The sequence below is a fragment of the Triticum dicoccoides genome, chromosome 4A, assembly GCF_002162155.2.
Source record: "Triticum dicoccoides isolate Atlit2015 ecotype Zavitan chromosome 4A, WEW_v2.0, whole genome shotgun sequence".
NCBI lineage: Eukaryota > Viridiplantae > Streptophyta > Magnoliopsida > Poales > Poaceae > Triticum > Triticum dicoccoides.
In genome coordinates, this window is record NC_041386.1 from 164,508,135 (window position 1) to 164,523,588 (window position 15,454).

The 15,454-nt window shown below is 45.4% G+C and overlaps 1 protein-coding gene across 2 annotated transcripts in view; it reads right to left on the bottom strand.

Annotated features, from left to right (window-relative positions):
* Window positions 1-2,703: 2,703 nt before the first annotated feature.
* Window positions 2,704-15,454, bottom strand: part of LOC119285540 (CBL-interacting protein kinase 31) — a 14,155-nt gene continuing 1,404 nt past the window's right edge. Inside the window, exons 2-19 of one of the 2 annotated variants that reach the window (XM_037564837.1) lie at window positions 11,529-12,062; window positions 10,360-10,427; window positions 6,748-6,843; window positions 6,408-6,599; window positions 5,621-5,683; window positions 5,434-5,505; window positions 5,209-5,316; window positions 5,028-5,108; window positions 4,860-4,913; window positions 4,653-4,778; window positions 4,437-4,526; window positions 4,128-4,250; window positions 3,928-4,038; window positions 3,656-3,769; window positions 3,475-3,531; window positions 3,309-3,383; window positions 3,142-3,198; window positions 2,705-2,992 (exon numbers count right to left, since the gene is read on the bottom strand). In XM_037564837.1, coding sequence (XP_037420734.1) covers window positions 2,894-2,992; window positions 3,142-3,198; window positions 3,309-3,383; window positions 3,475-3,531; window positions 3,656-3,769; window positions 3,928-4,038; window positions 4,128-4,250; window positions 4,437-4,526; window positions 4,653-4,778; window positions 4,860-4,913; window positions 5,028-5,108; window positions 5,209-5,316; window positions 5,434-5,505; window positions 5,621-5,683; window positions 6,408-6,599; window positions 6,748-6,843; window positions 10,360-10,427; window positions 11,529-12,062 — 2,120 coding nt within the window. In that variant the 3' untranslated portion in view covers window positions 2,705-2,893. Of the gene's footprint in view, window positions 3,199-3,308; window positions 3,384-3,474; window positions 3,532-3,655; window positions 3,770-3,927; window positions 4,039-4,127; window positions 4,251-4,436; window positions 4,527-4,652; window positions 4,779-4,859; window positions 4,914-5,027; window positions 5,109-5,208; window positions 5,317-5,433; window positions 5,506-5,620; window positions 5,684-6,407; window positions 6,650-6,747; window positions 6,844-7,454; window positions 7,600-10,359; window positions 10,428-11,528; window positions 12,063-15,454 lie in introns of those variants that run through there. The other variant, XM_037564838.1, reaches the window with a different exon arrangement.

Sequence of the window (15,454 nt, forward strand, 5' to 3'; positions counted from 1 at the left end):
CAAACACGGTGAGTTCATATATATTTCGGTGACTTCAAATCAAATTCAACCAAACACGACACAAACACGCCCGCTCATACATATTTAAAGTATTTTAAAAAAGAAAAAAACACACTACTAGGCCCGCCCGCCGTCTCGCTCGCCTCGCCGCTCCTCGCCAGCCACCGCCCTTGCAGTTCTACATGCCGAGGAGGCTGTAGAACCACGTGTAGTCGCCGCCGCCGTCGTCGTCATCATCGTCACTGCCTCCGACGTGGCCGCCGTCCCTGCTGCAACCCTCCCCCGGTTGGCGCGGCGGGTTGGACGGTCCGGCGGGGTCCTTGTCGTCGTCGCTCTCGAGGATCACGACGTCGTGCTCGTCCTCGCGCCCACGCTTGCGGGCGGCGATCTCCTCCAGGGCCCGGGTCTGCCGGGTCATCTCAGTCCGGAGGTAGTTGTGGCGTGTCCACCGCAGGGCGTCCGCGTCGGAGAAGCCGCGCCGGGCTATCCCCTCGTACTCCGGGGGGAGACTGGGCTCCGGTTTGGGCGCGACGAGAACGAGGCGTCCGGAAGCGGGGGTGGAGTCGGCGATGCGGATACCGGAGTTGCGGGTGCGCCGGCTGACAGACGTGTCCTGGGGCTCCGGCTTGACGGGCGTGTCCTGGGGCTCTGGCTTGACGGGACGGAGGCAGGGAGAGCCGGTCGACCGACCGGACGAGGAGGAGGACGCCCCGGGGTCCATGCGCCTCGGCGTCCACGAGCTCTCACGGCGGCGAGAGAAGGACGGGGGGAGGGGGGTACTCCAGCCTTGGTGTGTTGCCGCCCTCGATGTACTCGAGAATGGCCTCCAGCGTGCGGCCGGGCACGCCCCACCATCGGCGCCGTCCCTCGGAGTTGAGCCTGCCGGAGGGCACGATGCCGTTGATGGCCTCAAGCTACTCGGCGCGACGGCAGCGGAAGTACGGCTCCTAGAGCGGGCTGTTGGGGACGTAGCGCGGCCCCTCCCTCGCCGCCCGCGGCAGAAAGGCGCGGATACGCGCGATCTCCGCACGACGCGCCGCCCCGGTGGACGGTGGTGGCACCAGGACCCCGCCGGCGCTGATTCTCCACGCCCCGGGCACCCACATGTCCGGCGGGACCGGGTACTCGGCCTCGAAGAGGAGCCGGGCTTCGTCCTCGTGAAGGTGGCGGCGGCCGAAGCCGTTCGCCGCCACGCTGTCGCCTGGGAATCGTTCGGCTATTTTTTTGAACTGGGACGACGAGGGGAGAGGGAGGAAGGGGAGAGAGGGCGCGTCGGAGGTGGAGACTCTATGCGTGCCACCGGCGCGCTGGGGTCGGCTTATATAAGCGGAGGCGGCGCGAGCATGCGTGGCCGCCTCGTCTACGCGTGGCATGCACGAGGACGTGCGTCGTCACGCCTTCACTGCGTCGCCCGTGAGGCATCAATGGCAAGGAGGGCCCGCGGCATTGATTCGCCGCGGGAAACGAGGCGATGAGGACGACGAAGCTACGAGAAGCGAGATGAGTCGATGGCAAGGAGGGCCCGCGGTTCTTTCGCGTCAAAAACCATTTGCCCGGCGCCCCCGAATGCCCCAGCGCGTCGGGTTCGGGTTGGGTCCACCGGCGCCAATTTCGATCTGAGCCGACGAAAATTGAGCCCTTGAGGACGCGACTGGACCGATTTTTTGACGCCGATCGAAAAATTGTCTTGGGGGACGTGGCTGGAGATGCTCTTAGTTGGTCTAGCCCAAGTCTCGCTCGTTCGCTACTTTTTTTCCCGCTTGTCCGCTCGTGACTCGGGTTCGTACTTTTTTTTAGCGGGGGTTCGTACGTTTCAATCACATATGTTTCATTTCCCCCAAGAATTTTTTGCTGATTTCTCTTTTTGTTGATGATGAGTTTGAAAGAATAAACAAATTTGGTATTCTGTCTTATACCAAGGAAAATGCCATTGGAAACAGAAATAAAAATAGTTTTGAAGACATTTTCATATTTTGATGAAAAAGTTATGAACATTTTATAAAAATTATGAACATTTTTTTGTATTTGATGAAAAAAATTGAATTCGATGAATATTTTTTGAACTTAATGAACAAATTTTGTATTCAAAAACATTTCTTTTGAAAAATGAGTGAACAAATTTTGAGTTCAATGAACATAACTTGTAATCGATGAACAAATTTCGAATTTGATGAACATTTTTTGAATTTGATAAGGAAAAAAATATTGGTGAATTTAAAAAGAGAATTCTTAAAAAAATGAAAATTTTAAAAGAAAAAAGTGAAAATAAAAGGAAAACATAAAAGAAAAATAATAAACGGAAAAAAGAAAAAGACAAAAAACGAAAGGAAAATGGGCCGGCCCATACGAACGCCCAGCGCGCCGTATAGGAATCCCCTCCGGTCAAGGCCACCGCGGCGGTAACCGGGTCCTGAGAACATCGGCGCCGCGGCGCGAGAGAGCGAATCAAAGCTGAGAAAAATCCGGCCAACCGGCGGGGCATGGACGCTGCCGTGGGCGGAAGCAGAGGGAGACATGGCAGAATCGGCGCCTCGGCTCACAACTTGCCAGGCTTTCATCTTTGCCCGCACATGCGAGAGTTCGTCGCTGGTCCGACTACATTTTTCTGTTGGCAATTTGGAGAGCATCCACACTCACATCGGTTTCATTCTCACTGGTCAGTTACGATTCCATGAGCTTCCTTCCTTCCTTCACACACGCAGCATCGCCGACAAGGATCAGCGGTTTATTTATTTATTCAGAATCTCATACTACAGAGACATCTCCCCGGCTATAGCTACTACTAGTACAGTACAATGCTAAGTAGAGTAGAGAACAAAGTAACACATTGCGCTGTTCAATATAACCTCCTACCAATACAATCTTGCAACAATACGGCCTTTCGCCTCTGGCTTTAATCTCCCTCTGGACCATGAATATGTAATAAGCAAACTAACGAAGCCATAGATAGGCTCTTCCACAGCTGGCTGCGCGCCCGCTGTTTCATCGGAGCCTATTCATCATCATCATCAACAAACCAACGAAAGAACTCGGTCTGCACAACCCATTCCGCAGCCAACACCCGCCATCCATCCCACATATGAACTAGGGACTATGTACATGGAAAATTGCGCTTCATGCCGCGGTGCTGTTATCTTCTACCTCGCCGCCGCACTTCCAAACTACATCCTTGAGCTGGGTCGAGAGAGATCTGTAGAACTGTTTCACAGTAAAATAAACTCTTGTTACTTGCTTGTGAAAGCAATGCTTTGACAGTAGTTAAATTCGCAGAGAATTTGAATGGCAAAGGGGGGATGCTATGGTGGTACCATTTGAAATTCCAGAGTATCCCCCTTCGCCTTTTTCAGCTCAACCACATGTAGGGATGGAGCTACTTGAAACACCTGAAGGTTGCCACATAAAAACATATATGAATGGGTAATCCTTCTTTAGTGTTCAAAGTAGTTTGTTTGTTTGCGTGGTGTTTTCACTTACCTCGGTTGCAACATTGAGATTGCCTTTTCTACCTGCTTTCGGGTTCTCCATCCGCATCTGGAAATAACAAAATCAAAACTAGTTCAATTTCCTGCCAACTCCGAATATGTGCTAACATGTATACAAAAATTTAGTTGTAACAGAAGATGTGTGCACATATAGACAATAATAATATGAATACCTTGTAGTTTTTCTTCTGAATGTCAAATCCAAGTGGCCTTGCAGCTTCCGCAATCTTGCTGATGATTTCTTTTGGAGGGCATTGCGACGTGAATCGTGTCTCTCTTTTATGCTCCTGCGACATAATTCATACAGATAAGTACATTGCAATGATATGTAGTTTCTAAAGAAAATCATAGGCAACAAACAGGCAATAGACTATGGGAAACCACACATAATAAGACATATAATGGATGTCTGCAGCAGAAATATTTCAGAATTTTCAGTTCTGACCTCCTTTGCCTCGAACAAATTGTCCAGATTCAATCCCTGATTCAGTGAAATCAGTTCAAATGCATTCATTGAGGTTGGCTTATGTTCAGTCTCCTCTTTCACATGCTGGTCCTGGTAAATTATTAAGACATGCATATAGTTAATCAACTTATTCCAACCACAAATGTAAGTATTTTAACTATATAGGTCAACTACCTCACCTCTGAGTCTCCAAATGCAGCATAGACATCTTCGAAGCTAGTTTCATACTTGTCGTCAAAAACAGGTGGCTTGAATCCCTTTTTGAACCAAGGATCCTCCAGTATCTGAGGAATGGTGATACGCTGTTCAACATTCAACAACAAAAACAGGACGGATGAGTTGGGATTCTATAACTTTTTTCCAGTACTGAGATTCAAATCAAGGACTACTGGTGTTTCTTTAATAGTGCTGCTCTCAAGTCTGACTCTATTGAAAGGATTATTTTGAGTGATTTCAACAACCATATTCAAAAGTTGTATGCCACTTACAGTTGCAGGATTAGGGTCCAAAATTCTGGTAATCAACTTCTTAGCTCCAGTAGAAAACCAAGAGGGGCATGTGAATTGAGCTTCTGAGATCTGTTATTCCAGAAGAGAGTAAAAAGGAAATAATCAGTAACAATATCATCTAAGATATTCCCTGAGAAAAGAAGCCTCTACGATGTTTTTTGCATTTTTACATCTTTTGAACTGTATTGGTATTACCTTTTTATAAAGGGCGATGATGTTTTCATCCTCGAAAGGTAAAAACCCGGCAAGGAGAATAAAAAGGATTACCCCGCAAGACCAGATATCTGCAGCTGCACCATCATAACCTCTATCCTCAATCACCTACATAGAAATCTAAGTTAGACAATAGTTCTAGTGGATTGGACACATGATCTTAAGATGATAAGCCAAATTTTTTTTTACCTCAGGAGCAACATAGTTCGGAGTTCCGCATGTTGTGTGCAGCAACCCGTCAGCCTGTAGAGTCGAAGAATTTCAATAACAGTGAGAATCAACACAAGGCAATGATGTGGCCAGTTGGAAATTTACCCAAAGTATGAGTATTTTTTCGAAAAGGGGTAGTAAGAATACCTTCACTTGCTCAGTTAAAGCACTTAAACCGAAGTCGGACACTTTGAGGTTTCCAGCAGCATCAAGCAACAAATTTTCTAACTGCGAATGCAAGTTTAACATCATTTTGTCACTTTACCGTACTTGTATGCGTATAGTTAATCATAGAAGAACACATGACCCGGAAGATAAAAAAATTTACCTTCAAATCTCTGTGATACACACCCCTACTGTGGCAATAGTCAACGGCGTTTATCAGCTGTTGAAAGTATTTGCGTGCTTCCTCTTCTTTCAGCCTTCCATTGGTATACTGTGTATAACAGCAAATAAAAGAGATTAAAAAGCTGATCATTTAACATGAATGAAAATCTAACCGACAATACAACCTCAGCAATTGCAGAAAGATGGATGACATATTGGCACTTACAATGGTATCAAAGAGTTCCCCTCCAGTAATGTATTCCAGAACAATGAAAATTCTTGCTTTACTTCCCATCACCTGAGGTAAAAAGCAAATATTAGCAAAAAGGTACTAAGACTGCAGCCATGGATAAACACAAATCTATTGAAGTATGGCGATAAATCCTGAATCGCGATTGATTTTTGGACTTTACCTCGTGCAGTCGAACAACATTAGGATGCTTTATTAACTTCATAGTACAAATTTCGCGCCTAATCTGCATTGAGTTGAGGATAGTATTAGGATACAGATATGAAATATCACTATATGAGCACATGTATGAAACAATATGTTTCTGTCTTGTCAATGTTTTTTTTTCTTTTCTAGCTAACAGAAGTCCCTGTTTGGGAACTGTATGGCTAGAACTTCGAACTTGGAAGAACACCGAAGTAGTGAAGGCAATTAAATAGAACTCAAGACATGGACACCCAAAAGTGCAACAGGGGACACATATGCTGAAGTACAGGAACTGAGGGCATTGAATTTCGTGTTCAATTTTGCACAAAGTTCAGACATCGATTGGAAACTGCACAAGATACTAGGAAAACATACTGAGTTTGTGATATGACTTCAATGGGAAGATCACCATGTGGGTAAGACCGCTATGTAATGCAAATATGTAGATACATAATCATTATTAACTGAAGTCACATCTTCCTATGCCACCATGCTAACACGGCAACATCCAGTGAAGCTATAAATGGTTTCTCCAGTTAGCTCCTTGATATAAAGATGTAGGTTACAATAATGAAATTTATTAACTAGATAAAACCACAGATGGCAACTGTGCATCTGTCATGAAAGTTGATATGATATGGTTGACTGAACTTTAAAATTTTACCACGTGCATCTTATGATCTGATCTATGATATGATATGTTCAGATAAAAGGAATATGAAGAAACTAGACAAAGTCATATGAGGGAATTGTGTGATAATGACCTGTTCAACCAATCTGAGCTTCTGAACCTTCTCCTTGTCGAGGATTTTGATAGCAACAGGCTCCATGGTTTCAGTGTTCTTTGCGAACCTGACCTTTGCAAAGGTCCCTTCCCCGATGGTGCGGCCGAGCTCATACTTGCCGACACGGCGCTTCACCTTTGGTGACAATGCAGCTCTCTTGGCGCGATACATCTTCCGACAACCGAAGGTTACTGTCAACCTTCAAAATGCTCTTGGACAATCTGCAGTCGCTCAATGAAATCAGGCTTTGGACACTGTGAACTTGATATGAATTTGGTTATTCAGATGACGTAAAACATCTTCTTGTTTCATGTTGTACCATGAGGCAGCCTTTACCATCTTTCCCAAAAAGGATAAAAGGAAGAACAGTAGAAGTATTGTAGATCCTAAAGATCTCAGGAACACTAAACAACACCTGATCATCAAAAATATAAAATGACCAGCCTGGTCCAAAACACTCAACCCACTTTGACTTTACTAGTATATAAAAGGTGGCAAAGACATATCTACAACAACAAAAAAAGGTGGCGAAGACCATGAGATGCATCATCCCAAAGTAAACACATGTGCCTGCGGCCGAAAGGCGAAAAAATCATGAAAAGTACATGGCAGGTACTACATACATGGAGACCACATAGACATAGCATAGGAAGAATCTAGTTGGTAACCTATGATCCTACCCGACAGTCACCTAGGATGACAAAACATTTCCAGAAAGCAGTTTACAGATGTGTACTGGTTACTGCTGCTTTTGGGAGTAAGGTAGATAAGAGAATCCTCGCTTAAAACAGTGTGTGTACTACTCAAATGAACAGAGCAAAGAGAAATGAGTCGTAGTAAAATCTTTGACAGGGCATGAAACCAATGAGCTAGCAAATGCGCATGAAGCGCAGCGCATGCATAATCTCAACACCTATTCCAGATCAGAGCTGTACCTCCTCGAGTAGCACAAGAAATGCAAAATTCGCACACGCACAGTAGGGAACAGATAGATTTAGGGGTAGGCGCTTGCGGCTTGCGGCTTACCTTCAACTCGACGAGCTAGCAGACAGCGCGGGGCTGGAGCTTGGCAGCAGATGCGGCTAGCCAGCGAGGGTGGGTCTGAGGAGGAAGAGGAAGCTGTTGCTGTGGGTGCAGAGGAGGAAGAGGGAGGTGTCGTGCTAAATAAGGAGGGAGGGAGGGAGGGGGAGGTGGGGGGTGACACGTACGTGCTCGCACAGCTAGTTACGCAGGAGAGGAGGAGCACCACCACGAGAAAAGGACATGGGGGGTCGATCGGGATGGACGCGAGCAGAGCAGCCGCTGCTGGCGTACGTAAGTTTGATTGCCGACGCTGCCTTGCCACCCTTTCAGTTCCCAAGGGCTGCATGGCCTATCCTTTTCGTCCCCTTCCTTCTACTGCTGCTTTTCGATTCTACTAGGGGAATACTAGTGGTATTTTCTACTTACTCCAGGAAGAAGAACATCGTGTGCACCAGAGATCAGACCAGGGAGTATGTAGATAAGCTGATGCTCTTATCAGAGCCATGCAGCGGAACTCTACCAAAACAACTTTTTTTTTCTTCGAAACGGGGGCAAACGATTTGCCTCGTCCATTAATTAAGAAGGAATAGAGTTTGTCCATATTATAACCGAGACACGTAAAACATGCCACATGGCAATTACTCGTGCATTAAAATTTCTCCTAGTTTCCTTGCCTCCATTGTGCGTCAAAGGTGGGCATCTGCTAGAATGGAGCTGAGCAGAACTGTAGGTGGCGCGCCCTTGTGGCGGAAGACCCTAGAGTTTCTTTCATTCCAGACAGTCCAACAAACAAGCATGGTTAGCCAAGCCATGGCCTTTCGGTTGGGAGTGCTCGTGCCGGTCCTATTGGCCCACCACTCAATGACGGAGTCTTCCGTGAGCCAAGTAGAAGTATCCATGTTGGCAAGACCAAGCTTGTAGATGATCAAGTTCCAGAGCCTAACAGTGAAGCGACATCTGAAGAATAGGTGTGCCCCATTGAAAGGATTGAGAAGAGGTGTCTAGAGGGGGGGGGGGTGAATAGACTCTAAGTAAGAAAAGTTACAGTTTTTAACTTCTTTAGGTTTAAGTAGAGTTTTGGCACAAGTTTAAACATTCACAATACATATCAAGCAAGCATGACAAGAGTATATGAGCAGCGGAACATAAAACATGCAAGTTGCAAGAATGTAAAGGGATGGGATTGGAGTGTGCAAACGCAATTGGAGACACGGAGATTTTTGGCGTGGTTCCGATAGGTGGTGCTATCGTACATCCACGTTGATAGAGACTTCAACCCACGAAGGGTAACGGTTGCGCGAGTCCACGGAGGGCTCCACCCATGAAGGGTCCACGAAGAAGCAACCTTGTCTATCCCACCATGGTCGTCGCCCACGAAGGACTTGCCTCACTCGGGTAGATCTTCACGAAGTAGGCGATCTCCTTGCCCTTACAAACTCCTTGGTTCAACTCCATAATCTTGACGGAGGCTCCCAAGTGACACCTAACCAATCTAGGAGACACCACTCTTCAAGAGGTAACAAATGGTGTGTTGATGATGAACTCCTTACTCTTGTGCTTCAAATGATAGTCTTCCAAACACTCAACTCTCTCTCACAGGATTTGGATTTGGTGGAAAGATGATTTGAGGGGAAAGCAACTTGGGGAAGGCTAGAGATCAAGATTTATGTGGTTGGAGTGGAATATCTTGACCTCAACACAAGTGTAGGTGGTTCTCTCTCAGAAAATGTATGTTGGAAGTGTAGGCATGTTCTGATGGCTCTCTCCAAGAATGAAGAGTGGTTGGAGGGGTATAAATAGCCTCCACACAAAATCTAACTATTACACACAAATCACCAAACTCGATGGGACCGAATCATGAAACTCGGTCAGACCGATTTAATTCAAAATGTGACTGTTAGGGTTTTCGGTGGGACTGATATAATCGACTCGGTGGGACCGATGTGCTAGGGTTAGGGTAAAGCCTCATCTTGGTTTGACCGATTACACAAACTCGGTGGGACCGATTTGGGTAATAAGCAAAACATAGAGTTGGCAAAGCAAACTCGGTGGGACCGATTACATGTCTCGGTGGGACCAAAATTATTACAATAGGCAACAAAGAGTTTGCAAGCCCATCTCGGTGAGACCGAGATCCCATTGGTGAGACCGAATTGATTAGGTTTTCTGGCAGTGGCTTTGTCAACTGAACTCGGTGGCGCCGGATAGAAAGTTTCGATGGGGCCGAGTTTGACTTTTGGTTTGGGACATATGTGGATATGAGAAAGTGGTTGAGGGCTTTGGAGCATATCACTAAGCACTTTGAGCAAGCAAGCCATTAGGCAACACCTCATCTCCTCTTAATAGTATTGGCTTTCCTATGGACTCAATGTGATCTTGGATCACTAAAATAAAATGTAGAGTCCTGAGCTTTGAGCTTGAGCCAATCCTTTGTCCTCAGCATCTTGAAGGGGTTCCACATCCTCTAGTCCATGCCACTCCATTGTTGAACTTATCTGAAACATACTAGGTAGAAGTATTAGTCCAACAAGATATATGTTGACATTAATTACCAAAATCACCTAGGGAGCACTTGTGCTTTCAATCTCCCCTTTTTTGGTAAATGATGACAACATACATCAAAGCTTTAGATAAAGATATAGAGAATAACAAGTAAAGCTTTGGAAAGACATGTAACAAGCATAGGCCCCCCCTACATGTATGCAATCATGTAAATATGGAATATAGGAGCATGTGAATGTATAAGCATGACAGAGTAAGAAATGTGTTATATGTATCTTGGCTATATGCATCAGAGCAAATGATGTGAATATAGGAAATGTACCTTCATGCTCATGAGTCCTTCTTGCAAACAGTATGTACATCAGCAAGAAATCCTCATACACATGGTTGTGATGCATACACTTACCTTGTGGTCTTGAGTTGGCTTATGAAGGAATGAACCTGAGTAAACAAGGTTAGATAACACAGATACACCTACTAGCCAGAGCGAACAAAAGAAACCACAAGAGTACCAAGACTGGGATGACATGTAGGGAGTGAGTACTGAGTACCCTATTGGTTATAGACATGTCCCCAAAGGTAAAAATGTGCAATGAATTCAAGGATTTCCTTCCCTTAGATGTCTTGCTCCCCCTGCATCTTGCATGGGATATTGGGAGAAGATAGGGAACAGAAAATCAGAGCAAAGAAAAGAAACAGAGCTAATGCAAACAATCAACTTTGAATATGTCTTTCCCCTCTTAAAGACATGTAACTTCTCTCCTCTTGAACACCAAGCATCTGGGGTTGCTTACACTCTCCCCCTGAGTATGATCTCCCCCTATAGAAATGATTAAGCTTAAGCTTTGATGTGATCTCTCTCTTAAGCTTTGATGTGGTCTCTCTCTCCCCCTTTGACATCAATTTCCAAGAAGGGGCTCTTCTGGATTTTGTTACAGATGGGTTTGGTCCTTGAGTCACAAAGCAAAGTAGCAAGTCGAATGTGATGCTGGTAGAGGACAAGAATCATTGAGTGGAGCTGGAGCAAAAAGAATGTAGGAACAAGTGGCAAGCTGTCTTTCCTGCAGTGAAGTCGGTAGCACCGAGTTGTGTGTTTCGGTGGCGCCGAAAGGATTTGATTGGACCGAAGGAAACAAGCCGGTGTGACCGAGTTCATCACAGTGAAAACACTTGTCACCTCAGCTCACTAGGCAGATAAAATCTCACAAGGATTTGCAAGGAATTTGCTGAAAGATTTGCAATGAATTGGATGCAGGGAATGCAGAACACAAATAAACAGAAAGGAAATCTAGATGAAGTTTATGAAGATCTTTTGGACCTGCAATTTATCATCAAGGAAGAACACCCACGTAAATCTTGAAAAATCATTGACTATGACTAGACCAAATGAGTGACCACCGAGACTCTTGTAGGCATTGGGACCAAAGAGATCCATGTGAAGTAGCGAGAGTGGTCTTCTCGTGGTCATGATGTTCTTCACGGGGTGACTCCCTCCAACTTGTTTTCCTGCTTGACAAGCACTACAAATTCTATCCTTGTCAAATATAACATCTTTTACTCCAAGGATATGATCACCTTTAATAAGCTTATCAAGATTTCGCATGCCCACATGACCTAGCCTTCTATGCCACAACCAGCCTTTAGAAGATTTAGCAATTAAGCAAGTTCTAGGTTGAGCCTTTTTAGTGAAATCAACAATGTAAAGATCACCTCTACGTATACCGGTAAAGACCATTTTATGATTGTCTCTTTGAAACACTTGGCAGTCTACTTCAGTAAATAGGACATTGAAATCGAAATCAGCAAGTCTAGATACTGAAAGTAAATTGTACCCAAGAGATTCAACGAGCATGACATTTTGTATGGAGCTATCATGTGAGATGGCCACCTTACCGAGGCCAACCACCTTACCCTTTGAGTTATCACCAAAAGTGACATACTTTCGAGGGCCGCCGTTTTTAGCAAGCTCACGAAACATATCTTTGTCTCCGGTCATATGATCAGTACATCCACTATCAAGGACCCATTCCTTTCCTCCAGCCATGTAGCCGCGAAGATTAGCCATAAGACCAAAGTATCTCATCGCATCATCAAGATCATGGTCACTATCTGTAACACCCTCGATGCGACTATAGCTCTCACGTGTCGAGGCACGACTTAGAGGCATAATCGCATTGAAGGCATAAGTCGCAAGTTAGGCAATCTTCACAACATCCCATGTAATATAAATAATAATAAAGGGGAGATAACATAGTTGGCTTACACTCGCCACGTCAATCAAGTGCATAATTAACATTACATCATCCAAACACTCATGGCCCGACTACGGCGCCAAAATAAAAGAGAACCCAACATGCGACACCGTCCCAATCACCCCCAACTGGGCACCACTACTGATCGTCGGGAAAGGAAACATAGTAACGTTGAGAGTCTTCGTCGAACTCCCACTTGAGCTCATACGCGTCTCCTGGAGCGGAATCATCAGGCCCTGCATCTGGTGTAATAGTAATCTGTGAGCCACAGGGACTCAGCAATCTCGCACCCTCGCGATCAAGACTATTTAAGCTTATAGGTAAGGCAAGGTAAAATATGAGTGGAGCTGCAGCAAGCGACTAGCAAGTATGGTGGCTAACTTATTCGCAAAAGAGAGCGAGAAGAGAAGGCAAAGCACGAGCGAGAAGCTAGAGAGCAACCTGCGCAAATATTACTCCAACACAGTGTCCACCTCCCGGACTCCGCCGAGAAGAGGCCATCACGGTAACACACTCAGTTGATTCATTTTAATTAAATTAAGGTTCAAGTTATCTACAACCGGACATTAACAAATTGCCATCTGCCCATAACCGCGGGCACGGCTTTTGAAAGTTCAAATCCCTGCAGGGGAGTCCCAACTTAGCCCATGACAAGCTCTCACGGTCAATGAAGGAATAGACCTCCTCCCAAGACATTCCGATCAGACTCGGTATCTCGGTAATTCAAGACACTTCGACAGGTTAAAACAAGACCAGCAACACCGCCCGAATGTGCCGACAAATCCCGATAGGAGCTGCACATATCTCGTTCTCAGGGCACACTCAGATGAGACTAGCTACGAGTAAAACCAACCCTCAAGTTTCCCCGAGGTGGCCCCGCAGGCAGCTCAGTTCGGACCAACACTCAGAGGGAGCACTGGCCCGGGGGGGGAGGGGGTTAAAAATAAGATGACCCTTGGGCTCCGGTAACCCAAGGGAACAAGAGGCTAGGTGGCAAATGGTAAAACCAAGGTTGGGCATTGCTGGAAAAGCTTTAATCAAGGCGAACTATCAAGGGGTTCCCATTATAACCCAACCGCGTAAGGAACGCAAAATCCGGGAACATAACACCGATATGACGGAAACTGGGGCGGCAAGAGTGGAACAAAACACTAGGCGAGAGGCCGAGCCTTCCACCCTTTACCAAGTGTATAGATGCATTAAGATAACAAGATAATATGATGATATCCCAACAAGAAAATAAATATTCCAATAAGGAACGGCCTCCGATCTTCACCTGCAACTAGTAACGCTATAAGAGGGACTGAGCAAAGCGGTAACATAGCCAATCAACGATTTGCTAGGACAATGGTGGGTTAGAGGTTTGACATGGCAATTTGGGAGGCTTTCAAGCAAATGGTAGGCATCGTAGCATTGGCATAGCAAAAGAGCGAGCAAACTAGCATAGCAAAGATAGTAGTGATTTCGAGGGTATGATCATCTTGCCTGCACAGTTGTCAGAATTGACTGGATCCTCGAAAGCAAACTCAATGGGCTCCTCGTTAGTGAACTCATCTTCCGGCTCTACCCAAACAATAGAAACAAGCAACAAGGATACAATCAACCACGTGCAAGGCCAAGCAATATAAAGCAATGATGATATGCTATGCGGGATGCGATGCGGGATGCAAAATGCAAGATATGACAGGAAATGCATGAACCTGGCCTCAACTTGGAAAACCAAGTGTGCCACTGGAAACATGAGACGAAATCGCTTGAAAACGATATAAAGAACACCGGAATCAGAGTTAAGGTTTGGAAATGGCAAGCGATTCAAAAATGACACCGGTCTGCGATTTACAGCAAGTAGGCATCTAAATGCAACGAAATGAACATACTACAGCCACCAAATATGACAAAAAATACATGGCAGAGATGCACACAAGATGCTTAACAAAAGTCTAGCACTGAGCTACGGCCAAATCATCCATTAACAGGTTCAAACAAGCATGGAAAAAATGCATATGACAAACAGTTCTCAGACTTAGTGAAATTAACACTTGTCTGGAATTTCAGACCAGGTAGCCCTCTTCGGAGCAACAAAACTACATGCTACAGGACCTGAACATGACAAAGTAAAGCATGGCATGGAGCTACTCAAAGAGCTTAACAAAAGTCCCTTAGTGACCTTGAGACAAAAGGGATCAGAAAATACAATTGCAAGCATGTGAATATAGCAAAAACATAATCAGTTTTCAGACTTAGTGAAAACTGACACAAGCTGAAATATAACTCAAGTAGGCATGTTTACAAGCTCGATGCACTCACTACGGTGCAAGTCATGGCAAGACAAGCATACCTCCATCAAGAAGGTACAAAATACAAGCTAGACATGGCAAGAACAACAACATAGCATGCACGGATCAACTACAACATCACCGGCAAAATTGCAAACAAGTTGACAATCTATCCAGATTCACAAAGTAGCAAAAGTAGAGCTCGGTTTACTCAAGCTAGGATGCTCCATAATTGCAAACAAAGACATGTATGGATAGAGCACTACAATATTAACAAAACATCCTTAATGAACATCCTCAAAAGAGGCACGGATCCCTCGGAAACAACATGAACATATGACAACATGAGATAAACAGCTCCAGGACTTAGTGAAATTACTAAGTGCCTGAAAACAGAATTAGCAAGTGCACCACTTTGCAAGCTTGCACAAGTCACCACACACATCATAAAAATACATGGATTGCACCTCTGAAAAGATGACAAAATCCTTAACAAAACACATGTAGAGCATCAGGGCATATCATGCACACATTAATCATGGCAAAAATGACAAAAACCTAAATGGAGTAGCAGATCTGACAATTATCTCAAGTAGCCCTTTTCTAACAGCATTTCGGGTATCAAGATGAGCTCACATGAAAAAGACGCAATGGAATGAAATGATGTACTCTCTGAGATGAACATTTTGATATGCTATATGCATGAATCGGAGCTACGGAAGCAAAGTTACGAAGCTGCGAACTTATGCACATGGACTGAAATTTCTGGGACTTAATGAAAAAAATCAACCTCTCCGGGACAGATCTACGGTTTGCACGGAAACCGAGGCGCGGCCGGATCTCGCCGGAATAGTGCTCGCCTGCTCGGAGCTCGCCGGAGCTGGGGGCCGCGGTGGCTGAGGAGGGAGGAGGAGGCCGGAGCCGGGTGGTGGCGCGGTGACCACGCGAGGAGGCGGTCGGCGGCGGCCGGCGC